Source organism: Penicillium roqueforti, assembly GCF_015533775.1.
Source record: "Penicillium roqueforti strain LCP96 04111 chromosome Unknown scaffold_14, whole genome shotgun sequence".
Lineage (NCBI taxonomy): Eukaryota > Fungi > Ascomycota > Eurotiomycetes > Eurotiales > Aspergillaceae > Penicillium > Penicillium roqueforti.
Genome location: NW_024067578.1, coordinates 71,449 through 97,646, shown reverse-complemented (window position 1 = coordinate 97,646; position 26,198 = coordinate 71,449). Strand labels below are relative to the sequence as shown.

Here is a 26,198-nt window from a genome sequence, read left to right as displayed (position 1 = left end):
TCTATTAAAAAAAAATTGAAACACTTTGGATTCGTGCAAGGGAGAAAAGATTGTGCCTATAACGGCAAAATATCACATGGAACGATTAAGCACTTCCAGGGGGCTACATACTTATCCTGTGCGACATATCCGAGCCCGCCGTATTTCAGCGAAGGCTTGGATAGCCATCTCTCCGATGCTACGCATGCTAATGGAGAAACCGACTGCTCTTTGACACCGTCACACTTAACTAGTAGGTGGCCGAGAAATGGCCCAATTACTTCCTCCACACTCCATTCGGGCCGGTTCTACTATCTAAACTATTCTATACAAAGGGTTAAGTTTAGACCAGATCCTAGCTAGAATATACCCGCGTTAAGTTAGAGGCTCTACTGAGTTCTAGGAAGCCCTAAGGAAAACCCGGCACGTATAGTTACATATGTACCGGATAATGCCTGGCACTCGAGACCTTTCCCTTTCCGTTTTAGTGCTCACCTCTTGCCGCTTTTTGATCACTGAGTAAAACGGAGCACGTCCCTGAGTAACTAGTTAGTTACCCTGACTTGATCATGGGCCATTATATAATCAACGTGATCTCTGAGTAACTACTGTGCCACGTGATCAAGTTTACCAGCTGTGCTGGGCTCCTTGATCTCCTTCTTCTTCGACAACTATTGATATCACATTCTCCTGTCGGCTTACGGGGAGTAACTCTGGAATGAACACTATAAGGCCGTCCATTCCTCGTTTGTCCGCTCTACTTCGCAATAAACCGTTTCCCATACCTTCTCCGGGGCTACCTTTACCGCCCGGTATACTCGTTGATGAAGAGATCTCGCCGGTATACGATTCCAAGTACTTCTACGCAGCGAAGCCTGGAGAGGTACTCGCTGATCGTTACCAAACCCTGGTTAAGGTTGGCTGGTATATATCTTCAACAGTATGGCTCGTGTGTGATTTGTAAGGGTAGTCTTTAATAATTTCTGTTTAATTCGAAGCTCTCTCCATCTCTAATAAATATATAGGTATATCGAAAAGCCAGGGAGTGTTATAGTACTAAAAATCGCTAATAACAATGCGAGTTCCGCTAGTCATGAGCGTGGTATTAAAGAGCACATTTCCACCGCAGACCCGTCACACCGAGGCCGCTCACTTATCCGAATATCTTTAGACTCTTTTGAAGTTAAAGGTCCAGAAGGTTCTTATTTGTGTCTTATATATCCGCCTATAAGGGAGCCATTGTCCATATATCAGCGGCGCTTCGAGGATAGAAAGATACCACTGCCCCTCATTAAAACATACATTCGTACTCTTCTTACAGGGCTTGATTATCTTTATAAAGAATGCAGGATAGTTTATACAGGTAAGTTCATCCTTAGCCTTATATCCTGTCGGTGATACTAAGCCCAGGCGGCGGCCTAGATCTAAAGCTTAAAAACATTATGGTCTCATTCGAGGATCCAACCGTACTTACTGATTTCATGAATTCTGAGCTCGAAAAACAATGGCTTTCAAGATTGATTCGACAGGACGACCAGTGTATCAGTCCCGTAATGACTTCGGGCCACTTAAAAGCCTGAGAAGTATACCACAGCTTATCGACTTTGGCTTGGCAACCAGACTCGAGGAAGACGACGACTACGGCATCTGGCCTATTCAGCCAGACCACTATCGGGCGCCAGAGGTGATATTGGGTAATGGATGGCGAATGCCTACGGATATTTGGAATCTTGGTGTTCTAGTACGTCCCGCTTTTCTCTAAAGTTGTTATTATCCACTAATGCCGGACCAGTTGTGGGATATGATCGAAGGAAAAGAGCTATTTCGGCATATCCATGATCAACAAGGTCGTTACGATGCTAAACTACACCTCGCCGAAATGATAGCTTTACTCGGTCCACCCCCTCCAGAGGTCATACAAAGGTATCAATATATGCGAGAGTACTCGTGGCCGGAACCTGTCAGACGAGAAGACGACAGAGTATGCGAGATCGCGGAGGAGTACTTCTGCGGCCCATTCTTTGACAGTAATGGTATCACTAGGTTTCCTATCTTGAACGAATTATTCTTAGACTCACGAAATATCTTAGGTCGCTTTCTTTACGAAGACCTGATCCCCGACCGGAAACTATACGACACAGTTTCCTTCCTTGAAGGAAAGGAGAGGGAAGCGTTTCTGGATCTCGCCAAGGGAATGCTTGTCTGGCATCCAGATGCGAGAAAAACGGCAGGCGAACTGGCGGGGCATCCTTTTCTTCAACCAAAACAGACAAGCGCCTGATTGCTGCGAGCGTTTGCTAGCGGAATGACTCAAAATCGTGGTTGATCCCAGTTCGGCGGTTCCATCAAATGGTCAGTTGAAGCGTTAACGTAGTTGTCTTTTTGAATGACATCTAATAGAGTCAGTTGATCTGTTTTTGATCGGAAAGTAATAGCATTATGCCTTAAATGGGATCGAAGACATCGAATTAAATCAAATAAATCAAATTCCCAAGGTACCCCCAAAGGGGTATCACACCCGTTGAACATTCGCGCGAGCAACAGAGGAACAGGGTGAATAAATCAATTAAATTAATGGATTGAAGTCCAGACCCTCCATAGCAGGCAGCCTCCTAAGGAAACCCGGTACGTATAGTTACATATGGATTGCTATTGTATGTAAATGCACCTAAACGCTGACATCACATTGTAAGCTCGTACCTTCCGTATAAACTATCGCCTCCCTGTATGTAGGTAGTCTGTGGAATGCCCTATTTGCCTATTTAATACGCGTCACAGCTATATAAGCAGCTCCTTTACTTGTTTGTAGAGAATCAACTCTTCTTCTCTTTCCCTCCTTCGCTCTCTGAGCGTCTTAACATAGTTACGAACTTCACATCAACAATCATTCGCACAACAAAATGTTTGATAGAACCATCTGTTGCTCTTTCTTGCTTTTGGCTCTGTCTAGTAAGTTTGACCTCAGCTTGATCCTATTTTGACCTGATTTTGACCTCTCTTTTAGCTGCAATGGTGATTCGAGAGGAGGGGGTCGAGTCCCTAGTGGCGAAACTCGTCCGCCTGGCTGAAGAGAAGAGAAGGGTGATTGAGTGATGAGCAACGTGGCCAGCAATCTCATCTGGATGATCGTTGTCTGCGCTGCGGCCCTATAGCGCATTGAATTTCTCTTACTGGACATTGCGGAGATTGTTCGACCGGTATGTCGCTGTGTCCCATGCACATAATCTTGCCCGCATCGAATTGTGAAGTTATTCTCACTTCCTCGATATCACCGGACATCCAGCTCACCAGATTCCTTTTCAGTTGGCCCTCACTAGAGTATCAGCCCGCTGCAATCTCACCTCGGTAGCGCACATCTGAATGTTTTGTGTAAGGTACACGACTAACATATACATATCTAGACCAGCTCGTTAACCAGATGAGGGATAACAAGGCTGTCTAAGGTATCTTATCTATATATACGCTCAGAGCTGGTGACCGACGCAGGGATTTTCTGACGCTGACAGAAGAGACTTTGATCCTCTGTGAAAAGGAAACTAATTACCAAACAACGCGATATCATCTTTGAATGGACAGACAATCATCGTCTCGCCCAACGAGTCCCTCGAAACAAACAGGTGCAGCGGGAAGACATCTGGCAGCTAGCTGCTTAGCACGGTGCTCGGGCAGATATTGCCCATCTGGCAGATATTGCACACTTCAGCAAGGTGCGGTAGGAGCTCTATGGGACTGTGATTACCGATTCGGGCGCGCTTTCCCCTACAGAAGCGGAGTCCAGGAGACCCCCGGAGCCCGCCGTTGAAGGATCGCCGATATGGATTTTCTCGAGAGGATTGACCTTGTTCATACGATAAACCATCACCTTCTGGGTTTCTTTTCATTTTAAACTATGATATACTCGCTGCCAAGCGACATCGGCGTCGGGAGCGATGTTAATATACGAAGTAAGTGATAAGACTTGCGAGTCCACTCAAAATATTTGATTCTCGGGAGTTGACTGAGCGTGTTCGCTGGTAAGGTTTAAAAGGCGAGGTCTCATGTTAGTTTGAACGTACACTTCATACCTTGTATTGGCCTGTGCTAAGTAGAGGCTCACTTAAATCATAGGTAGCAGAGAGATATGAAAAGGAAAAACAAGTGACTTCGTTACGGATCATGGGCATTCCATGGAGACATCTAAATACATTGAACATCCGATTTTTTTACCCTGCTAGCATACCTCAACTTAACACGCTTATGCGATGTAGGTCGAGGCCGACACGTCACCACCACGGCCGGTCCAGTTAACGTGGATATCCTTGCCCTCGGGGAAGGTCTCGCTGGCATCCTCGGGCTTGATGCGGAAAGTGTGGGCACCGAAGTAGTCACGCTGGGCCTGGAGCAGGTTGGCAGGCAAGTTCTTGGAGCGGTAACCGTCGTAGAAGGCGAGCGCAGTGGAGAAGGCCGGAGCAGGGATACCCCACAAAGCGGTCTTGCTGATCACGTGACGCCAGCCAGTCTGGGCGTTGTTAATGGCCTTGTTGAAGAAGTCGTCGAACAGCAGGTTCTCAAGGTCGGGGTTGCTGCGGTAGGCCTTGGTAATATCCTTAAGGAAGACGGAGCGGATGATGCAGCCACCGCGCCACATGAGTGCAATGGAAGGCTTGTTCAGCTTCCACTTGTACTCCTTGGCAGCCTATATTGGGGACGAGGGTTAGAAAACCGACTATCAGTAGCGGATAAAAAAGACTTACGTTCTGGATGAGCATGAAGCCCTGGGCGTAGGAGATAATCTTGGAAGCGTACAGGGCCTGCTCAAGGTCGTCGATGAAAGCCTGCTTGTCGCCCTCGAACTTGGGTGTGGGACCGCTCAGGATGGTGCTGGCACGGCCACGCTCGTCCTTGAGAGCACTGAGGCAGCGGGAGAAGACGGCCTCACCGATCAGGGTAACGGGCATGCCGAGGTCCAGAGCGTTGATGGCGGTCCACTTGCCGGTACCCTTCTGGCCAGCCTTGTCGAGGATCTTGTCAACGAGGGGAGTGCCATCGTTGTCGTTGTAGTAGAGGATATCACGGGTGATCTCGACCAGGAAAGAGTCGAGAACACCGCTGTTCCACTTGGCGAAAACATCACCAATCTCCTTGGAGGAGAGACCGACACCGCGCTTCAGGATATCGTAGGCCTAGATGACGTCAGTGATCGCTCGAGAATATCTTGCAGCTTGAGAAGGTAGCCTTACCTCGCAGATCAGCTGCATATCACCGTACTCAATACCGTTGTGGACCATCTTAACGTAGTGACCGGAACCCTCGTCACCGACCCAGTCACAGCAGGCCTCGCCGTCGCTCTTGGCAGCGATGCTCTGGAAAATGTCCTTAATGTGGGGCCAAGCGGCCTCGTTACCACCGGGCATGAGAGAGGGTCCGTAACGGGCACCCTCCTCACCACCGGAGACACCGCTGCCGACGAAGCTGATGCCCTTGCCGTTGAGGTATTGAGTACGGCGGTTGCTGTCGGGGAAGTGGGAGTTACCACCGTCAATGATGATATCACCCTTCTCGAGGAAAGGCAAAAGGGCCTCGATGAAGTCATCAACGGGCTTGCCAGCCATGACGAGGAGCATGATACGGCGGGGGCGCTTGAGCTTGGCGCAGAACTCTTGGATGGAGTGAGCACCAATGATGGACTTGCCTGTTTTGTAGTGAGCATTTTTTGCAACGGCCATTGGAACCTGTTATTCTCTGGATTGCTTACCCTTAGCCTCGTTCGCCAAGAAGTGGTCAACCTTGGAGACGGTGCGGTTGAAAGCGCAGACGGTGAAGCCGTGATCAGCAACGTTCAGGATGAGGTTCTGGCCCATAACGGCCAGACCGATGAGGCCGAAGTCAGCACTAGGAGCAAAGTGCGCCGGAGCACCGACATTGATGCCGGCGAGACGGGCGCTATCGTCAGCGAACAATGTCTCTTGTCAACAGATGGGTAAAAAAATGACAATGGGAGCAAAAGAGAAAGGAAAGCCGTGCTCTTCTGAAAAAAGATCAGATTCGCAGTAGCTCCATTGGTATCATCTTGCGCGAGCACCTATAGGGATTGGGTCTTCCAGATAGAGCTGTTGCATGATGTCTGAGCAGCATTGAAGATCCATGCGCTCTGTTATCCGTCGGGAGGCGTAACCGCTGGGCTGGAATTGGTGAAATGGGGAGGAAAGAAAGATGACTTACACAGCTTGGTCAGCCATGACGATTATATGTGAGATATGATATTGATTAAAAAAACGGTGAATCTAGAGAAGAGAGGAAGATGAAGAGAGAGAGGAGGGGAAGAAGAAGAAGTAGCTCGGCTGACGGAGCAAGTCTTCCGTCATCCTGTGGGACATACCGGGGGTACCGTGTACCAGCGTGGTTCTTACTGTCTCCGGTGTAGCGCCAAGTACTAAGTACAGGAGCAGAGTCGTCCGGTGTCAACCCACTCGGGTTCTGCGACAATTTGGAAAGCATTATCCGACCCGGTTTCAATTCCCTATATGCTACGTACATCCTCTGTTGGATTTCCGGTTTACACAGCTTTATAGTACATGGCATTGTAGCTTTTACTCTGCAAGAGCGGGGCATGGAGGGGTAGCTTGGAACTGAAGAATGTTATATAACATAGCAAGTGTATAGTAAGGTATCAAGCAGATGATGAAGTAGCAGAAACTCAACCCAATCCCCATGTAAGTCACCTAAACCATCCACACATCCCATCCCACCATTTTCCACGCATCGGTGAACTGTTCTGGTTGCGACGGAGAAATCATTTGCCGATGAGTTCATAACCGGCTGCACATGGGCTAGGCCGCTTTGGGACTAGAGTGGGGGTTACAGCGCCCACAACGGCAATGACTCAGCAAGAGGGCTGGGGGGGCTTATGTCATAGCTGAGTCAGGAAAGCTTGGTTGAGTCATGTGACACAGCCATCGCAGACGGCCTGGCCAGCGCATAGACAGAGAAGCCATTTCTCATCTCTCGGATTTTCCATTAAGCGTTGCCATCCCGCCTAATATTTCACGACGCGCATTTTTATAATCCTTCAGGCCACTTACAGTGACTATAAGCGGCGGAACCTTTCACCTCTTGCAAGTGCTCATCTTTCGGGTGCCTATCTCAAGCGTGACGGTCAGTCAGGCCCTGAAGGTACGTTGCGGTTGCTACTTCGCATCTAGCATTCTCGTCTCTCCATCTCTCGCATCTCATTTCTCTCTCCCCCCCCCATTTGAATATCCCATTCATCATGTCCCTTCCGCCTCCTCCAGGTCTCAAACAGACTCCCTCGTCACTTCCGCCCCGCCCACCTCCATCCTCCAATGCCGCGCAGCCTCCCACCGCCAATCCTGCAGGCTATGGCGGTAGACCTCGACCAACGGGCTACAACGCCTTCACGGCGTTCCAGCCGCGCGCGGTAGCCTCCAGTCAACCGCGTCGCCCCAACAACTACTCGGTCGCGAATCCGCCAGTCTCTGCTGGATACGCAACCCCCGTCAAGAGCTACGTCAATCAATATCAACAACCTCAGACATACCAAAGTGGGCCTTCCTACTATGGACAACCTCAATACGCTGAAAACACATACGGCCCGACCGTCCCACATATTACGAACCCGTTCGGATCTACGCCCAATACAGGGTTTTCACAGGGTGGCAACGCCCCCGGATTTGACGCAGAGACGGAAGCTCAAATCGCGCAGTGGCAGAGCGCCTACAATAGGCCCACCGATGACCCCAAGAATCAAGGCAACCAGCCGGGTTCAGGCGTGAACACGGGAGCTGGAACCCCAACCCTCGGCGCTGGCACTCCTGCCCAGCAGGCCGAGTCACAAAAAACAGTTATTCGCTCTGGTGGTGGTCAGACATGGACCGACTCGACCCTATTGGAGTGGGACCCGGCACATTTCCGACTTTTTGTGGGTAACCTCGCAGGTGAAGTGACGGATGAGTCTCTACTGAAGGCATTCGCCTCCTACACATCGGTCCAGAAAGCTCGTGTCGTCCGAGAGAAACGAACCCAGAAGAGCTTAGGCTATGGGTTCGTCAGTTTCAGTGGAAGTGACGACTACTTCAAAGCGGCACGAGAAATGCATGGCAAGTACATTGGTTCGCACCCAATCCTACTGCGCCGAGCGGTAACCGAGGTTCGCCCAACTTCGGCCCCCAAGCATGGAAAGCATGGAAAGAAACAAGGCAAGGGCAAGGGTCCTAAGGGAGACAACGCCGGTGGCGCAGGTGGAAAAGTGAAGCAGGACGGTATCAAAAAGCCAGCCAAAACGAAGGGAGGATTGAAGATTCTGGGTTAATTATATGGATACGCCGTTTACGTGAAGACCGATAGTACATTTTCATGGCAAGACTAAAGATGCTTTCCTGTTGCCAAATGTACTATTACTGAAAAAAATTCGAAATATCAAAACCAATTTCGTTCTCGAGTAAAAGGGGGCTGAGTCACGTGAATATACTTGTGGCCTACACTTGCCATCATCATCTCTATTGCGCTGGACTTGTCCTTCCAAGATACTAGGTATATCTCATTGAGAATCTGAACAGAGGGCTTTCCTGATATATTTCTAGCCTGCTCATAATACCCTTACAATATACGGAGTGTCTTGGGTACCTAACCACAGTATGTGGTTAGTACATTGGCATTGAGTTCCCCAGCCCCTCTAAAAGCACATGGCTGGGGAAAAAAAAGCTCTGTTTAAAACCAATTCACATTCCAGCTGACCCCATCTTCTCCATATCTTCTTTCTCACATTCTTCTGATCTATAATTTTCCATTTTCCTCCAAGAAAAAAGAGGCTTGTGTGTTGCAAGAACCAGCCGGACGAGGCTGTATACTTCCGTATACAGATCCCACCCAACGCATTGCTGCCCACCTGTACACGGCCTACGACCTTGAACTCCACGTCTTGTTTTATTTTTACCTATCCTCCTACCGGATTGACAAGCAACGACTGAAGCTCTCTACACATCTCGCCAAATAATATACCTCTCTACCACCCAAGATGGTCCAGCGCAACATCACCATCGCGATTATCATCATCATCCTCTTCCTCCTCCTCGCAATCGCTGGATTCGCCATCTGGGCTGTACAAAGCCACGTCTCCTTCTTCTCCAGGAAGAAGGAGACCGATGCAGAGAGTGCGGATGGGTGATAAAGCAGGGTAGCATGCAGCAGCAAGCACTACAACATATACACCCTTGACGCTCGGCCTCGGGCCTCTCTTGGTCTCGCTTTTACAGGCATTAATTGCCTCTTTTCTTTTTCGGAATACGCACATATACATACCATCACGATCACACACACATCTACGACTACGACCTTATCTGCGATACGATACCCTTTCTGTTGGCATTCAATACTACCACCCACGATGACGAGCTGCGTTACGAGTCTTTCACGTTGGAACACGCCTTTTTTTGTACAATTGTTAGCGATTGGAAGCAATCAGTACATACGTTGCTTTCGGTGTATTTTCTTCTTTTTCTTTTTTTGGTTTTTTAGTGTGGAGTTAGAGGTCTTTTGCTGAGTCCTTTTCTTTTCTTGGATGTATTTGACGAGGACTGCATTGATGCATATTCTTCGCTTTGTTGAAACCCATGGTGCATATTTCCATTGACAGTTTGAAAATATCCCAATTTGACAAAATTTCGGAACAACATCGATCTATCTCACATCTTTTCGAAGCCATATAAGAAGGGAATGCCTAGGTAGTGTCCCAAGGATACAGATCGTAGATGTAAAGATATGTCCATCGATATTTTAAGAAGTATGATTCCGACTTCTCGATACTTAGACAACCATGTACAATAAACAAGGGGAATTCAAATGCACTGCCTCCCAGGGTATACATATCTACCCAAACTAGGTAATAAAACATCCCATCACCGAAAAAGCTGTAACATACATGAAATCCCAAGTAGATAGAGCAACCATAACGCCCCAGTAATAAGATATCATCTCGCTCAAAAAACATAACTCAAAAGCTCTTGTGCGCGAAGAGCTGTGGCAACATGCCAAGGCAGTGTGTTGTTTTGTACACTGCATATGCCCTTGGCCCGGGCAAGACAGCCCAGGTCCCGGTACATACTTAAGGTATCTTTCAGGACGCTGTCGTGAGATACGGGAATACGTGGGGAATAAATGAGATTAACGGAGGTAGCAAATACACCGTCCGCATCAGTAGTGCCCTTGCGGCGAAGGAGATACCCGCTGGATAGGGCGGGTCGGAATTCGGTGAGGTGTGGAGAGCTGTTGAGTCGGTGGGATAGGATGGCTAGCCAGGAATCGTCGCAGATATCAGTGAGAACAGTTTCTGAATCGGTTTCGAGTGACATATCCGTTGGCGTGGGGGCACTATAGGCGGCGGGACCGGCGCTGGTTGGCGTGGCTGCATTGCCTGATTGTTCGGGGGAAGCAACGCTGGCATTTGGATTAGGAGTCGACACGGGGGTAGACGAAGACAGTATATTCAGCATCGCCATCGATACGGGTGGAACCGGTGGCTCAAGGATCAAGTCAGGAACAGTGTTGACAGCCAGAATGGTCAATTCCAATGACCCAGGCTTTGACTTGTTGTGCTGGTCTGCTAGACTAGCCCAGGCTGTGAATGTGTTAGCGATATGTCCTCGATATCAAAAAAAAAAATACGAAGCAGTACCTTCAACCTCCTCGGTTTCCATGGGCTCGGTAGTCGCTAGCTGAACTTTCCATCGTGCTTGGAATTTCTCCATAATGTGTTTCGTCGTAGCCCAAATCTCATTCCTTACTTCGGAAACAGGTCTGGTACCACCCGACTGACGATACCGCAGACAGTAAGACATGGTTCTTTGAATAGAGCCTGGCAAATCGGACCATGCCACCGATATCCAGCGTTGATCAAGACTTTTGGAGTAGGCAATGTGAAGACTTCGGCCATCTTGAAGCGGCGAGGATCTTTCAGGAGCAAGTCGGAAACTTATGGCTCTCGGAATGGCGTCGGCCAAAAGCATTGGTGGCGCACAGAGCAGGGGGCTCATCTCCGCATCATTGGAGCGACATCGACTGTAGACTTCTAAGGCCAAATTCAAATAATCCACCTGGGGAGGTATAACCATCGTTTCGCTTGACATCACGAACTCTAGGGGAATTATCTGCAGAACAAGCTCGTTGGCAATTCGAGTCTGTCGTCGTTCGGAACCGGCTACCAATTGTTGGAAAAGGTACCAGAAGGCGGAACAAATGTCAGCCAATGCTGCAGCGTGCGTAAATGGGTTGATAATATAGACAACATGGTTATCAGCAGTTGCCGTAGACTGTGAGAGCTCTGAGCCTTGGGAATTGTTAGTAAAGCACATAATCATCAGAGAAAACACATACCAAGCTGCTCGCATGTTCTCTTCAATACCTGCATCATAGATTCATAGCTAGATGTTTCAGATTTCCATAGCTTCAGCCCCTCTTCGAATGCTACAGAATCGTCTCCTCTGGTATGAGTTCCAAGACTGCAACTTTGGTAGAGCAGACCAAACCGCCTCAAGAAAACATCCGCTGCCGTTGACGCAGCTGGTGGGTGAATACAATAAGCAGAAATGTTCTTTGGCCCATGAGCAGGCTCAAGACCGAATGTCTCCCAAAAGGATACAGCCGGGGGAAGCGCCTCTAAGTATTCTTTACCTCGACGCACACGTATATGAGGCGCCGATAACTTTGAAATGAAGCTTTTTGGGGGGTCTTTGGGCAGCGCCTGATGTTGTGGCGGTTGCTGCTGTGGAAGATTCGCGACAAATTCATCCTGAAATGACGTATATTTTTTGAAGTCCATTCTCGAGGTCTCGCCCAAGAGTGCTGTGTCGTCGAGGGCTTGCAGTGACAAAGACTCGCTCTCGAGATCAAAAAGACCAATTTTCCCATCAAGTGGATGCTTGAGGGAGGACTGCGTAATTTGGTCAACCAGAAGTTGGGCAATTTCAAGTTGACCTTCATGGCGAGGAAGAACAGGGAGTTGTTGAGGTGGGAAAGCAGAGAAATAACCGGTGAGGGTCCAATCGGAAAAATTAGCTAGAAAATTGCCGAGGAACGTAGAGTTCTCGGCTGCGTACGCAGGATTTGCTTCTGTGCCAGGAAATGACTTCTCTTGGGATGCAACTGACATTATATCGGATTCTGAAGGAGCTCGTTTCCGCTTCAAAGAGGGGATCGAGGGCATGGCTGCCGGCGTTGGAACATGCTCCGACATGATCTCGATACTATCGTCGCTGCTGTCACTGCTCACCGAGGCTGATCGTAGACCATTTTCTGACTGAATCAGAGATAGACTGGTCTTGTTACGTTCTTTTGAGCTAGGTACGTTGGCGTTGCTTCGGTCACGGCGAGGAATGCCAATCGTGGGTATGGCAGATGTCTGATTTAATGTGTCCAACGAGTTACCACCGGAGAACCAGAATTTGCCAGCTGCTCCGTACTTCCGATCCCAATCACCAAGTTTCTTTTCGAATGCCACTGGGTGGTAATGCCCTTGCCCCCGGTGACCTGTAGGCTGTCGACGATCGTCTGCCTCAGACCCCGGGAACAATATCTTCTTCACTTCTACTGGGCTCAAGGGCGGGCTGATTGTTTGACCTGCGCGATCCATAGGCGAATGAGCTGATTCTTCGGGGGCCATGGGCCGTTCAGATAACTGTGGTGATTCGTGGTGTATCGGAGAGGCGTGTACCTCATGGGTTTCCAAATGAGTTGGGATTTCCCGTGACTGATTGGGGGAGAGCTCTGCATCAACCATGGCCTCGGCCTCCGATTCGCTTTGAGGACGGGGTGCTTCAACTGCTTCATCTGCATCCTCTACCCGAGAGTCACCCTCCATGCCATCGAAATCAGGGTCATCGAAAAAGCTGAAGTCCGCATCGGTGATACCTTTCGACCCAAAATCTCTTTCGTTCATTTCCCCAAAGAGATCTTCTTCGTCGCTTGCATCATATCGGCCAGTGCCAATTCCAACGCCACTATTTTGAACGGGTGATATATCAGATCCTGGCACATTTCTTCTTGAATTTCGTTGCGTTGCATGTGGTAGCCCGAAGTCAGAATCGTCGGCAAAAGCCTCAGGAGGGTTTGGATTGTTCAACCCGACTGCTGCAGCTCCGTCTGGGGGCGTTGGATAGACAAGATTCATGGTTTGCAAATCAGGATATTGCGCAATTCGGGATAAACTCTCTGTGGTTTCCAAGGGTTCGGCCTTGGGTGGTGATGCCATTTCTTGGTCTTTTGGTCGTGAGTCTTGGGTGGTAGGGGTGTTTTGAGCAATATGGGAAATATGATCTAGCTTGAGAGAGCTCGCCATTGTAGACCATTGCTCTGCAAAATCTAGAGGTTCGTCAAGAAGGGAAGTTTGAGCATCGGAAGAGAAATTTGATGAGCTAGCCCTTCTGAAGCAAAATCTCGCTGGCCACAGCATGCGTTTCAGTGGCAGTGCAGATTGACTATCATCACTCTGTCGCCATGCTTCCCCAGCAAGCCTCGCGAAAAATGGCTCCCAAACCTCCACTTCAACCCAGGGTTCTTCATCAATTGAGTCAACATGTAACCCAAAATTCCGCAGCCACTGCACAACATCCAATTTCCACTGTATTCTTTTCGCAGACAGATTCCCAGGGGTGGGGTGGCCCAGAGAGGGAACGGTTGGCGAGTCAATATTAGCCGTGACAAGTCTAGCGATAGTCCCGCTCGGGCATAGCCAAAGATCAATTCCAGGCTGAACGTCGGTTATTTTAGAAATGTCGTCGCGTGGACTGCACAGTCGAGTTATGCCCGTTTGGGATACAGTCTGGGCGGAGACAGTTATTGTTCCACTTATAGTTAACTGAACATTGAGTGTAGTCAAGCAAGAAGTGGAGAGGATGCTCTCATTGTTGATATGGGGGCTTTCGTATCCTGACTTTTCGATGGCAGTGAAAAGGGTTCGTGATCCGAGGGGCAGAGCACCATGGCGTCTAATCAACTGGAGGCTAATTGAACCGGTGACAGCAGATACAAAGGAGGCATAAATGGCCGCTGAACTGCTGTAACCATCTTGTCGTCGAGAGGTAGGCTGGCTCTGATGTGGCCGTGGCTGTGCCGCGGGTTGGGTACCGTTCTGACTCTGATTGTCGGACGACAGCCCCTTCACTAAGTCCAGCGAGGAGACACTTCCCAATGCAGAGACTATTGTAATAAAATTAACAAGGCCCCGAATAAGTCTACGAGCTGGCCAGAGACTTACCTTTCAAAGTTGTGGTACCAACGACGATCTTATTTGACTCTGTGTCACTTCCCCTCACATACAAAGGTTTGAGGCTCTCAAACTCGGGAGTGGGGGAAAACACCCAAAGCCCCAGGCGCCTTGGACATGAGGCCAGGCAGTTCAAACCCCTCAATCGAGCCTCTAAATCTTTGAGACGACTCAAGTGCTTGAGAATAGTGTAGCCATTGGCGGGGCTCTCTTGTGGGTTATTTGTGATACCAGCTTCTTCTGTGTATATTCTCCAGTAGATGTTGGAGAATCCATCCTGATGTGACGCGTCAGCATGGACGCGAATGTACTGTAAATATTACGATACTCACAATAAGATGTATGTTGGTGTTTGCGCCGCCAGGGAAGTCCATAATTTAACGGTCGCGGACAGCCCCGGAAGCTTTTAAAGATAGAAGAAATTCCGATGGCTGACTCTGGAAGTCATTTCCAATCGCAGGTTGCATGGTCTGTGGGAAGGAGTGAAAGCGCATAGCAGAGAGATCGGAAAGCAGCGAATACATTAGCTGATTGATACCATATTGCGCGGGACGAAGTGATCAACAAAGACTAAAAAGGTCTGGCAAAACACTGTCTCTCAAATTAAATCAGCGCACCAAATGAAGCAGCAAATCTTTCAACCACAAGGCTTATCGCATGAAGCCAACAGAAAGTTGAGATGCGTAATTCCGGGGGACGTTCGCCAGGGACACTCGGGCCAATCACCAGGCCCATGTATCACGTGATTGCTATCAGTGGCTTTTATCGCAGTTTTTTTTTTTATCTTTTGCAGGTCTGCTTTCGCCGACACCGATAGGTTGCAAACAAGTTGCAGATCAGCTCAACATAACTGGCTCGGCCTTCCTTACACTAGAATATACCAGCATGAAGCTGTCTAACCCGTCCGAGGTCCCGGTATATACCATCTCGGGTTCCGACAGTGCTCGCCCGCTTCCCGAATGGCTTGCTAGACGGCGCAAGCGCAGCTTGAAAAATGACCCCGAGTATGCCAATCGAGTTGAATTACTGCAAGACTTTGAATTTGAGGAAGCAAGTCATTGTATCCGAGTCAGTGAGGATGGAGATTGGGTCATGAGCACAGGTTCGTACTAATCCCCATCTTTTCCTGAGAGCGCATACCTAACACTATTATTTGCAGGAACTTACAAGCCACAAATCCACACCCACTACCTTCCGCAATTATCTCTCTCATGGGCGCGTCATACTAGTTCGCTCAACACCACGTTCATCCTACTGTCCTCCGATTACACCAAGTCCCTCCACCTCCAGTCTGATCGATCTCTCGAGTTCCACACTCCCTCGGGCTGTCACTACACTACCAGACTTCCCCGATATGGACGTGACCTTGTCTACGACCGCCAGTCGACTGAAGTGCTTGTTCCTGCAGTCGGTGTTAATCAAGATGGCATGGGAGAGGTATACCGATTGAACTTGGAGTTGGGACGATACATGCGGAGTTTTGAGGTTGACGTCGGAGGTGACGATTTTACATCCACTGGTGGCGGAACTCTCCAAGGTGGAATCAACACGGGAGCGGTCAACACTGGTGCTATTGCGGAGCAGAGCCACAATTTGTTGGCCTTCGGAACTTCATTGGGAACAGTTGAGCTATGGGATCCTAGAGCCAAGGGACGTGCAGGTGTGCTGTCTACACCCACACAACTTGGACTACACGATGGGCGATCAGAGATCACAGCTCTAGATTTCAATCGCTCCGGAATGAGCCTCGGAACCGGCTCGTCTAATGGTCTAATTCACCTCTACGACTTGCGTTCACCCGTTCCCTTCCAGGTCAAGGACCAAGGATACGGGTTCCCTATTCACACTCTCCAATTCCTCGAGCCGTCATCTGCAACACAAGCTGCGACAATCGAACCGAAATTGCTTTCATCCGATAAGCGCATCATCAAACTCTGGGACATCGAAGATCAAAAACCTTGGACTTCTGTTGAACCGGCTGTGGATATCAACTCTGTTGCTTGGTGCAAGGATAGCGGCATGCTCCTCACAGCCAACGAAGGCCGACAGCAACACTCATTCTTCATTCCGCAGCTTGGCCCCGCGCCAAAATGGTGCTCATTCTTGGACAACCTGGTTGAAGAAATGGCCGAGGATCCAAATGACCCCAGCGCATTCAAGTCTGCTCAATCTGGTTCTGTCTGGCCCGGTTTCACGCTTGTGCCCAGTGAAGAGGTCGCCAAATGGGACGCCAAGCTCATCAAGGCAGGCGGAGATCCCATTGATTTGGCAGCTTACATGCAGTCAGGAAAGATGGTACCTTACTCTAAGGGTTATCAAGTGTCGAACTTTGTTTATAACTCTATTACTTCGTTGTTCCCCGACACAGAAAACCCTAGAGCGAAGAAGGTGGCTGAGATTATGAACAAGGAGCGGGAGAGCCGCATCCGCGGCAAGAAGAAGGTTGCTGTCAAGGTGAACAGGAGACTGGCCGAGAGGATGTTGAACGCGGAGGAGAAGAGGGAGCGCAAGCATGCCAAACGTCTATTGGAAGGCTCGGGCGACCAGGAAATGGTCGATGCTGCTGCAACTGGCGAGGACAAGGTGTTGGGTGGTGGCCGTTTCGCCCAGCTGTTCGAGGACCAAGATTTCGCTGTCGACGAGACTTCACGCGAATTCCAGTTGCTGAACCCCAGTACGGTTCCCCAGGCCGCTGCCCCATCAGCTTCGAGAAAGGAGCGTGGCTTGACGGCAGTCGAGCAAGAAGCCATCGACGAAGTGCCTGGCTCAAGCTCCGACTCCGATTCCGACAACGAAGCGGAAAAGCCCGTGAAGGCAGCAGTCTCCAAAAAGATTTCTTCTGCAGACTACAAGCGGACGAAGCGGCCTCCGCCTCGTATGCAAGTATCTTCCTCGAATCAAGCCAATTCCACCCGAGACCGCTCCTTTGGCTCTCGTGCACAGAATATGAAGTCGAAACAAAAGCCTGCACGACGGGTTGGTGTAGTCGGCGAGCAAGAGATGAGCTTCAACCCGGCCGGGAAGCCGAAGCGCGCTGCCCCCGAAGTGCGCTACGACAAGACCGACACATCGTTCCGAGCCAAGGAACGCCGCAGTGCTTCGGGCAACACTTTCCGCAAGATATAATATGTCTTGCCATTATTGGTCTTTTTTTATGCCATTTCCTTGACACCATACAATCTTGTCCAGCCAGGTTTTCTCGCCTCAGGTCTACGAATCATGCTCCTAGCTTCTTTGCCTCCCACTTATTGGCAATTAAAGGCTTACTTGCTGGCGCAGCTGTCCGCTTCTGGCTGAACTACTGCCGAACACTAGGACTGAGCTCATTGACAACCTTTATTGCTTCCATGCAATTAGGCGTTGTGCGACGTGCTGCTGTGTTGATCCCCGGGACGCATTTCTTTGAACCTACGGCAACTTTAACAATACCCTATTTTATTTGCACACTGCCTCACCGTCATAGACGGCTTTGGTGTGACGCCCGAGAAGAAAAAGCTCTGGCACATATCTTCGAACGACCACTTTGTATCTAATGTCTCAAAAGCGATGCCAAAACAATCTTGTATATTCAGCTGTCTTTGTCACTTTGTTTTTCGTAATACCCTGAGTACCAACGTGATTGTGGTAGAGAACAGTATATCTCTCATGGACAACTATCTCCTTTGAGGAGGTGGGTTCGAGTGCATATTGACCCTCCTACAATAAGTTTCATAATTCACAACTTACAATTTAGATACTTTCCTTGTGAATATTTAGAATTGGTACTTTAGTTACAACTGTTTGTTATGGACTGGAGGGGCAATACCCACATACCAGCAATACAGATTGACTACGTACTTTAGAAATTGGACCAATGAACAATGCAATGGTAAAAGTTTCCAACCCTATATCATGAGGTGTTTATCTCGACACTCTGTCCATGATAAAATCGCTGGAGGATGTCGTGATTTATGTTATTTTATAGATCGTTGCCTGAGGCGACGATGAAGTAATCGAATATTAGCACTAAGCCTAAAAGGGCATTCGTGCAACGTCGACCCTGCCATCTAATCGCGAGCCCCCAAGCCCATTGTTTTTCCATAAATTCCTGGTTTGGGCGTGGTGCTTGTTTTCTGTTCTCGTCTTTTGGGGTTGTGCCAGTTTGCCTGCTCCGCTTGAGCCACGCTCGTTTCTCAACAGAAGAGCCGATTGACAGCACCGTCCAGCCCCTCTACCAACAATTCGGGGTGCAGTAGCTCCTCGCAGGGCAAGCCGACTTCAACGTGTGCCGATCTGCTTCCAATGTCCTGACCCCATCATAGGATCTGACTATTGCACTATAAACAGTCAACGGCACTGTCTTTCACCTGGGGGATCAGCCTACTGTGGTCTCCGAGCAGCTCACACGTGGAGGCTAGAGCTATAGGTCTATGGCGGAGAACAAGCGCCAGGTTTCAGTAAAGGCCTCTGCGCAGAAACAATCTGGTAACGCAGCAGGCCCAGGGATGGCGACACCCATCGTGGCCTTGGAGGCAGCGCTGAGCGGGGCGATCGGTGCCCGGTGAGTCTTATCTGCCAACGATGGTGTCTACAAAGTCGCAGCGCTGACCTATTCCGTTCTCGCGTTCCTAGAGTGCGTATTTCTACATCGCAGCCGAATCAATCCACTTTCGAAGGTACACTGTTCACGGCATGCCCGATCACCAACCTCGTGGCCATCAACACGGCCCCCGCACCCAACCCTGGTGACGCCAAACAGGCGCAGAACGGCGACTACCACGTGATCCCCATCTCGCGCATCCAGCACTTCCAGCTCCTCGCTCTGGCTCCGCCCTCGAATTCCAGCTCGTCCTCGTTCACCGACGCACAACCCACGATTCAGGCACTCGACACCCGTGCGCTCAAGGCCCGCGAGTCCAAGGCCATCGGTGAAGCGCTTGACCGTGAGGCGCGTCGTGGTAAGGGCGTCACTACTCAGGCCCAGGACCTATTTGATGCTTTCAGCCGCACTATGCCGGCGCGATGGAACGGCCACAGCATCATCGTCGCCGATGCTGTGACAATTGCTGCTCCTTACCGCGTTGATGATTGCCGTTCGATTGCGGAGGGCGATACGGCTGCTCTTAATCGAGTGCGCAAAGTGGTAGGTTATCTAATATACTCAGTCATCAATCGCAAAACAAATCGAGTTAACACTGTGGAATATAGCTCGAGATGGAGCGCAAGAAGATCGAGCTTCGCAATGCCAGCGCTACTATCGGTTCGACTAGCACCTTCTCTCGCCACCCCAGTGTCCCCAACGACCAGCGCAAAGGTGGCTAATGTGCTCAATCACAGAAATACCAGAGACGCAGTCCTATGAAATTGTAGATAGGTCTGACGTCGATTCGAGCGTCTTGGTGGCGCCTGATCAGCAAAGTTAATGGAAATACCCAAGCGAAAAACGACATTGCAATGGGATAGAGATGATTTGAAAGCGGATCCGACGGGACACTGCGCGTTCTTGACCACTTGTGTCTGGGAGAAGATGCCCCCCCCTTATCAAGAAACTATATGCCGTGGACCAGCATTGCGCGGGCTCTGCTTGCCGTCGAGTTGGACCGTTGCATTGCTGCCAACCGAATTGCCTTGTGTCTTGTTTTTGGGCAGTCGGTGCGCTCAAGCCAAGAATACGAGACAATCCATAGTAACCTAGTCAATTGCTACGACAACACTTTCTTAGGACAATGATATTGCACCCTTCAGCCACTGAAACTTCTGTAATGTGTCTTATTTCGACAACTGCTAGCGACGACGAACTTCAAATATTGGCAAACATGATAATGAAATGAAAATAAACCCGCTATGAAGATTGAAAGCTAGATGGTTGGTCGAAGGCTCGAAAAGACGCTCATAAAAAATAGAGAAGAAGTATGTCATCAATTGCCGCGAGATATTTGCAAGACTTTAGTCTAGCTCTCCGCAACTGGAACTCTCCCAGGAACAATCTCACAGACAGTCCCCACAAACCCTTCTAAACCCGACATGGACAGCGTCCCAGAAGCAGAGCTAGAACCAGGCGCAGACGCTACCGTAGCCCCAGAATGGGACGGGGCAGAGGCCATGGAAACACCAGGCATAACGAGAACCTGAGAGCCAAGTTCCACCCATTCAACAGACGACACCAGCGCAAAGGTAATCTTGACGTCTTCTTTCAGGGCTTCTGCGGAAGAAGCAGCTCCGACAATGGAAGCAGACGAAATGCCAGACACTACTTTGCTGATATCTGTTGCCGAGGGACGGCGGCGAAGTACATCACGTGCGCCGCCCTCGGTATTGCTTGGTATCGTACTGCCGTTTGATTTCTCACTAGGGGAATGAGGATCGCCGTCAAAGCTGAAGAATTCAGGCTCTGACGGGGAACCCGGTTCGGAAGATATGTCCTCGCCTGGCCCAGTTAACGCCATGCAAATGACACGGACGGTAGCTCGGATATTGGCGATGTAGGCAATGGCGTTACCGCCAAGCAAGAGTGGAGGTGAATTTGGAGCCGAGAACTCAGTGGACCGGAAGGTAGCGGTAAAGCCCGTGTGAAAGGGGAGCGCTAGTAATGAGGTACCATTCGAGTGCGAGTGTGGGTCGTGGAAGTTCGAGAGAATCATGCCCTTGCGGATCCGGCCGAAACGCGGTAGACGGCCATCGTCTGAAACCCCGATGGGTTCGATTCCGATGGTTCCGACTTGGTCTCTAATTAGGCGGCGGACAGGAAGCCGGAGGTCTCTTACGCTGACAACGCGGATACGCTGCCATCTTGCTTGGGAATCTTTACCGGACAAGGAAGTCTGCGGGAAGGAGGCCGGGAAATCACCCGGCGGGCCGGGCCCACTGCGGGACAGTGACCCTTCGGGTGGTTGGGGCTCATTGCCTAGATCGTTTGGAACGTCCACTAAGATGGGGCCAATGACCATTTCGTCGCCGATGGAAATATTCCCGCGCCGGACTAGGCCGCAGAGAACCATGCCGCGGTTCTCTTGGCCGCCCTTCTCCGAGTCCAGTGAATAGACTTTGGAGGGAGGGATTGCAAACACTTCATCCACATCGAAGATATTAGTGGGGCTGTGGGAGGGTATTGGCAGCCCTTTAGGGATGTGGAGAGTTCTTTGGGAGGGTCGTGGGGGAATGGGAAGAGAGCGGAGGAAGGCATGAAGTTTTCCAATGCCAGTGCCATCCACAGCACTGGTAAGCATGATAGGTACGGTATATGCCCATTTTCCATCAGCCGCCGCGCATACTTTCTGTACTTGGGCGCTGTCCAACGTGCTGACTTGCTGAAGGTCAAGTGGTTTGTCACCTGCAGGCGATGCAGGTAGCATTGCAGGTTGGCGCCCAGCTGTTTTAAGCGCAGAAAGAACTCTTCCAAGGCTATCCCGTAGTCCACTGCGGGAAGCAACGTCCAATTTGGTGATGACAATCAACACAGGAACCTCCAACTTTAGGCAAAGCTCTAGATATGACAGACACGTATCAATTTCCGATTGTTCAGTTCCTGTCTGTTCGCTGCCAGATGTCTCATTGCCACAGTTGGCTGGAATGCATAACATCACATAATGTGGAGCCCAGCTGATAAGCCCTCGCAGGGTAGATTTCAAATATCGAATAGAGCCCGGTAGATCGGACACAAAAGCCAAACGACCTCCCTTCGAGGCGGCATGAATATCATCCCAACCCGCAACATTACCGGAAGCATAGTTAATCACGGTTGGTGGCATCTCACCCGTGTACCCAATCAGTTCTTGGGCGACCGAACTGGTGATGCCCGATGATATTTCATGTCGATGCTTGAGCAGGCTTAATCTGCTTTTGCCTCTTCCGTTGTCAAGCGCAGACGAAGTCAACGTACCCAGTAAGGAAGTCTTTCCTGCGGTGCTTGGACCTGCGAGAGAAATTCGAATCTGCTCTGTATGGGAGTAATCCTCATTCATGACTGACTTTCTGCCAGATTCTGGGTGTGCGGCAGATTTCGTATCGTTCTTGGACTTGGTTGGAGAGATATTGTAGAAGTCCAGGTCGGGACTCACCAGAGCCTCGGCGACCCAAAGACTTTCAGTGTTGTTCTTGGTTTGGTTCCCAGTTTCAGATGGCAAGTCTTCAACCCATTCACACTCCCCAACCACAACTCGGCGAAGGATCTCAACTTTACACCCAATACTAGCAGCCATAGCCCGTAGATTGGTCACACTCTCGTCCAACTCATCCTGCGTGAGGCCTACGAAAGTACCATCATCGCCGACACCGATCTCATACAAAGCACCTTGGCTTTCTTCAAGACCGGGAAGCAAGCGGGCCGGTTTAGAGGGCACACCCAATTCCAGGGCTGCCTCGGGAAGAACAGGCACCACAAGGTTAGAGGTAGTGGATGAGTGAAAAGGTGACGATTGTTGCAAACGCCATAATAGCTGGGTAGTCAACCCTTGTAGTCGTTGATGGCGGCTCTGGCTAGACTTGGCTTGCGTGTGTCTTGGGGTTGGTTCCAAGCTCGGAGAGGATGGAGTAGACGTACTTGGCATGACGCGGTAATTGTGATGGTACGAACCCGCTATTACATGACCAGTCGACATTGAGAGATACGGGCGCCTGGCTCGAAGCAGAAGGTGCAATTTGTACTCAGTGGGACCCTCTTGAGGTTCGGGTTCCAATTTGGATATTCCATAGTTGGATAACAAGTCAGGGTCGACGCCTAGTGGACTGGTGCTAGAACGCGTGCGGACAGCTAAACCCCGACTGGCAGATACATTGATTTGGGGAGTCGATGATCCCGAAGTTGACCACGGGGACGACACCCGAGGTGGGTCAGGATCATAGGTGAATATGGATGCCATAGACACGGTTACGATTCAGACTGGTAACAAAGATATTGGTAATAAGCAAAGATATGGAGATAGATAAAGCAATTCTAAAAAGACTCGAGAAACATAAGGCATTCTTGCAGCAGAATTGAATGATCTGTGATGCAAAAGTGCTGTAACTGACTCACAAATGGCACGGGCCGAAGCATCACGTGGCCCATGTTTGTCCCGTATTTACCCAGCGCCAAGAAATTGTATGAGAAGTTCTATCAAGACATCAAGCCTTTTCTCTCAGAGAATTTTTTGGCCTCCCCAAATATACATGCATAATAAGCAAATCCAGTCCCGCTATAGCCAAGCGCCTTCGCTTTAACGCCGAAATCAAAAGTGTGCATATGCTCTACTCAGCAGATGAATCTCTGCCTGAGCTTTTACACTTGCCCTGCCCAACATGGATATTGCGTGCTGTCGTACGTGTAAATACCGCACCGCATATTGGGCATTCAGCCTTAGCCACCACTCCTGACTTTTCTCGCTGGTGGCGGAGAAGATTGCTGAATGTTGAGAACTCACGGCCATTGCAGCCATGGTCCCAGCATTGTGGTCGGGGGCGCAAGCTGGATACTCCTGCTGGACGGTCAGAATCAGTAGCGGCGGCTGATTCTGGTGAAGAGTACATTGGTTCGGGGACCATCGATTGTGGCTGAGAGCTGATGGAGGTAGGGTGCGATCTAGTGTGGTTTCCGGTCAGCATACTCTATGATTCGGGTTCATCGTCTCAACTCACGGCATGTCCGGTGTGGCGGGGAAGTAGTAGGCATGTTGGTTTATCATATAAGCGGAAGGACTACCCCTGCGTTAGCTGCCAGATCATTGGATCTTTTATACTTCGAGCGGTTCATCCGACATACGATGTCATGAGAGGCTGTTCGGACTGAGGAGTGACGGAAGCAGATTGAGGGTGGAAGGGATGGGGGAGAGGTGAACTAAAACTGGAAATGTCAGTCTTTTCAGAGGCCAGGTAATCAATCGGCTTACCTTCGAGGTTCACTGTGACGGGAAGGTGCGAGATAAGACGCCGGTAATTGGTGTTCTTGCTGTTGGTACCCATGCAGAGGCCCATTTGGGTGATTGGGATAGCCCATCGGATAGCCCGATGCAGGGTATGACGGATGTGAAGATAGAAATGGCGGGCTCGTCTGTTCTGGTTGCGAAGGTTGATAAGGTCGGTTTGTCCACGCATATTCTAGAAGTGTCAGTAGATCATCTTTTAAACAACGTCTGGGTGAACTTCGTACGGCGAGTATTTTGCTGCACTGGGCCAGCAAAATAAGAGTCTGGTACTACTGACATGGGGTATGATGGAATGCCAAGGCTGTTGAGGGATGCCCTAGTCAGCACTGAATCTGGCCCTGGGGGCCGTTTTTCTCATGGATTAGCTCGACATACTGTGAATCTTCTGTGCCAATTTCTTCTTTAGTCGGAGATTTATCCTCGATATAGCCCTGCGCTGTGGACTCTGTAGGTGGATAGTTCGAATCTAGAGTGTGAAGCGGACTCGTGCTGGTATTCAGCGTTGTTGAATGATGCGCGGGCAGTGACAGTGCAAATCCTTGTGTTGACTGCGAGCCACCCGGTGCATAGATCGAGTTCTGAATATGCTGAATGGGCCAGTGAGACTCTGGTCCGGGAACGCTGTGTGAAAAGTCGGGAGATTCCACTGACTGGACTAGTGGAGACAAAAGTCCAACGTTCGATTGCGAAGCTGTGAATGGTAGATTTGATTGATTCCTGCGGGAAGAGAATGGATGCTGTGAGCCAGATCCTTCGGGAAACATTAGGAACTATATAGGTCGCAGACCAGTGAGATTGCAAGTACTGCGGTAGGGGGTGGGAGGGGCCAAGGTTGAGTATAAGGGGAAAGGTGGGACTCGTAAGAGGAAGTCGACGTACAGGTTTGAAGTTCCGATCCGATTATTCCCTGGTGGTAAATCAAAAGCGGTTTTTTCTGTGAGGACTTCAATTGGGGGCACGGAACGGGCGCGATGAAGTATTTAAAAGCGCATATCCAGCAACGGGCGTTTACTAGTGACCCCCGCAATCGTGTTATGATCTGAAAGGTCCCGGTTGGGTAGCGTTGCTGGCCCACACGTTTAGAAACTAAACACCGACTTCTAGATTTCTTGCGCGCCACTGATGCGCCTCGATCAGGGCCGGGTCTACTAAAACATACCCTGACGTCCCACTACCCGCTTGTTCACCGTCTCAATTGCATATATCAGGGCCGGTCATTGGCTGTCTGATCCGTCGGAAGCTCAATGAGAAATAAAATAATGAGAAAAAAAAAAAGAAATAAGGAAAAAAAGAAATCCCAGGATCTTCAAATGAGGTGGGCCGATGGGAACTATCACGAGCAGAGTCGGACTTTTAACCCCCACAAATCACGGGTAAAACAGAGGATATGCGGGAAAAGGACTCGGGACAGATTGCAACTGGGGCCATCGTCTGGACAGTCATGATCCTAGACAGGGGAGATGACTATCCTGGCCTAGGCATTGGATTCTAGCCCCCATTGTAGCGAATGGGGGCGGATTGGGGGCCATGACGTTCTCGATAGTCTAGCGCGTGCCTGGATACTCCGAGATCCCACCTTGCCATGGCCATTTCGAAAAGAAAAGGAATTATGCCAAATACGAAAAGCGAAACGCAAAAAGCGAAAACGCGAATAACCTGAAGTCGCCAGTTCCACCCCGGCCCGAGGCTTGTCCCCCTATCAGTCTTGGCCCCCACAAACGCACCGTTGGGAAAAATAAAAGAAAAGACTTTACATTGTTTATTAATGAGGCCTATCTGGGCGTATCACAGGGTGGACGGAGACTAATGCAGTACGGAGTATTCTCTTCCAAAGGGGACACCCTAAAAGGTACCGTCCCCATCTAGCAAGTCGTTAAATACCCTAAACAAATCCGATTTCAGCCCCAGATAGTCCCATTCCAGTAAAGATCATATGTACAGGGCCCGCTCTCGGTTCCTTGTTAGCTCCGGAATACTTCCAAGGTCCGCTGCACTGGTATTATAGGTGTTAGATCGACACATATCCGGAACGTTGGGGGTCCTGGCTATTATAGGCAGCCGTGTATCAAAATGGAAAAGCCGTAAGT

The 26,198-nt window shown here is 49.8% G+C and overlaps 8 protein-coding genes across 8 annotated transcripts; 4 read left to right on the top strand and 4 right to left on the bottom strand.

The window, feature by feature from the left end:
• Positions 1 to 1,483: 1,483 nt before the first annotated feature.
• LCP9604111_5672 (uncharacterized protein) lies at positions 1,484 to 3,421 on the top strand (the record flags this gene model as incomplete). The annotated part of the gene is made up of 6 exons (XM_039073508.1): positions 1,484 to 1,720; positions 1,772 to 2,012; positions 2,070 to 2,179; positions 3,132 to 3,176; positions 3,297 to 3,324; positions 3,381 to 3,421. 6 exons carry the CDS (start codon positions 1,484 to 1,486, stop codon positions 3,419 to 3,421), a joined length of 702 nt encoding a protein of 233 aa, XP_038928183.1.
• Positions 3,422 to 4,213: 792 nt separating this feature from the next.
• LCP9604111_5671 (NADP(+)-dependent, decarboxylating phosphogluconate dehydrogenase) lies at positions 4,214 to 6,197 on the bottom strand (the record flags this gene model as incomplete). Its single annotated transcript, XM_039073507.1, has 5 exons — positions 4,214 to 4,654; positions 4,713 to 5,141; positions 5,199 to 5,650; positions 5,714 to 5,901; positions 6,181 to 6,197. 5 exons carry the CDS (start codon positions 6,195 to 6,197, stop codon positions 4,214 to 4,216), a joined length of 1,527 nt encoding a protein of 508 aa, XP_038928182.1.
• Positions 6,198 to 7,228: 1,031 nt separating this feature from the next.
• On the top strand, positions 7,229 to 8,287 carry LCP9604111_5670 (RNP domain protein; the record flags this gene model as incomplete). Its single annotated transcript, XM_039073506.1, has 1 exon — positions 7,229 to 8,287. The coding sequence occupies one exon, from the start codon at positions 7,229 to 7,231 to the stop codon at positions 8,285 to 8,287; it is 1,059 nt and encodes a 352-aa protein (XP_038928181.1).
• A 693-nt stretch (positions 8,288 to 8,980) lies between these two features.
• Positions 8,981 to 14,607, bottom strand: LCP9604111_5669 (uncharacterized protein; the record flags this gene model as incomplete). The annotated part of the gene is made up of 6 exons (XM_039073504.1): positions 8,981 to 9,096; positions 10,079 to 10,591; positions 10,649 to 11,299; positions 11,347 to 14,166; positions 14,225 to 14,510; positions 14,566 to 14,607. 6 exons carry the CDS (start codon positions 14,605 to 14,607, stop codon positions 8,981 to 8,983), a joined length of 4,428 nt encoding a protein of 1,475 aa, XP_038928180.1.
• A 511-nt stretch (positions 14,608 to 15,118) lies between these two features.
• LCP9604111_5668 (WD repeat NOL10/ENP2 family protein) lies at positions 15,119 to 17,359 on the top strand (the record flags this gene model as incomplete). The annotated part of the gene is made up of 2 exons (XM_039073503.1): positions 15,119 to 15,335; positions 15,393 to 17,359. 2 exons carry the CDS (start codon positions 15,119 to 15,121, stop codon positions 17,357 to 17,359), a joined length of 2,184 nt encoding a protein of 727 aa, XP_038928179.1.
• Positions 17,360 to 18,642: 1,283 nt separating this feature from the next.
• LCP9604111_5667 (anticodon-binding domain-containing protein) lies at positions 18,643 to 19,534 on the top strand (the record flags this gene model as incomplete). The annotated part of the gene is made up of 3 exons (XM_039073502.1): positions 18,643 to 18,773; positions 18,845 to 19,355; positions 19,421 to 19,534. The coding sequence occupies 3 exons, from the start codon at positions 18,643 to 18,645 to the stop codon at positions 19,532 to 19,534; spliced, it is 756 nt and encodes a 251-aa protein (XP_038928178.1).
• A 629-nt stretch (positions 19,535 to 20,163) lies between these two features.
• Positions 20,164 to 22,758, bottom strand: LCP9604111_5666 (uncharacterized protein; the record flags this gene model as incomplete). The annotated part of the gene is made up of 1 exon (XM_039073501.1): positions 20,164 to 22,758. One exon carries the CDS (start codon positions 22,756 to 22,758, stop codon positions 20,164 to 20,166), a length of 2,595 nt encoding a protein of 864 aa, XP_038928177.1.
• A 679-nt stretch (positions 22,759 to 23,437) lies between these two features.
• LCP9604111_5665 (uncharacterized protein) lies at positions 23,438 to 24,280 on the bottom strand (the record flags this gene model as incomplete). Its single annotated transcript, XM_039073500.1, has 3 exons — positions 23,438 to 23,768; positions 23,825 to 23,884; positions 23,949 to 24,280. The coding sequence occupies 3 exons, from the start codon at positions 24,278 to 24,280 to the stop codon at positions 23,438 to 23,440; spliced, it is 723 nt and encodes a 240-aa protein (XP_038928176.1).
• Positions 24,281 to 26,198: the final 1,918 nt, after the last annotated feature.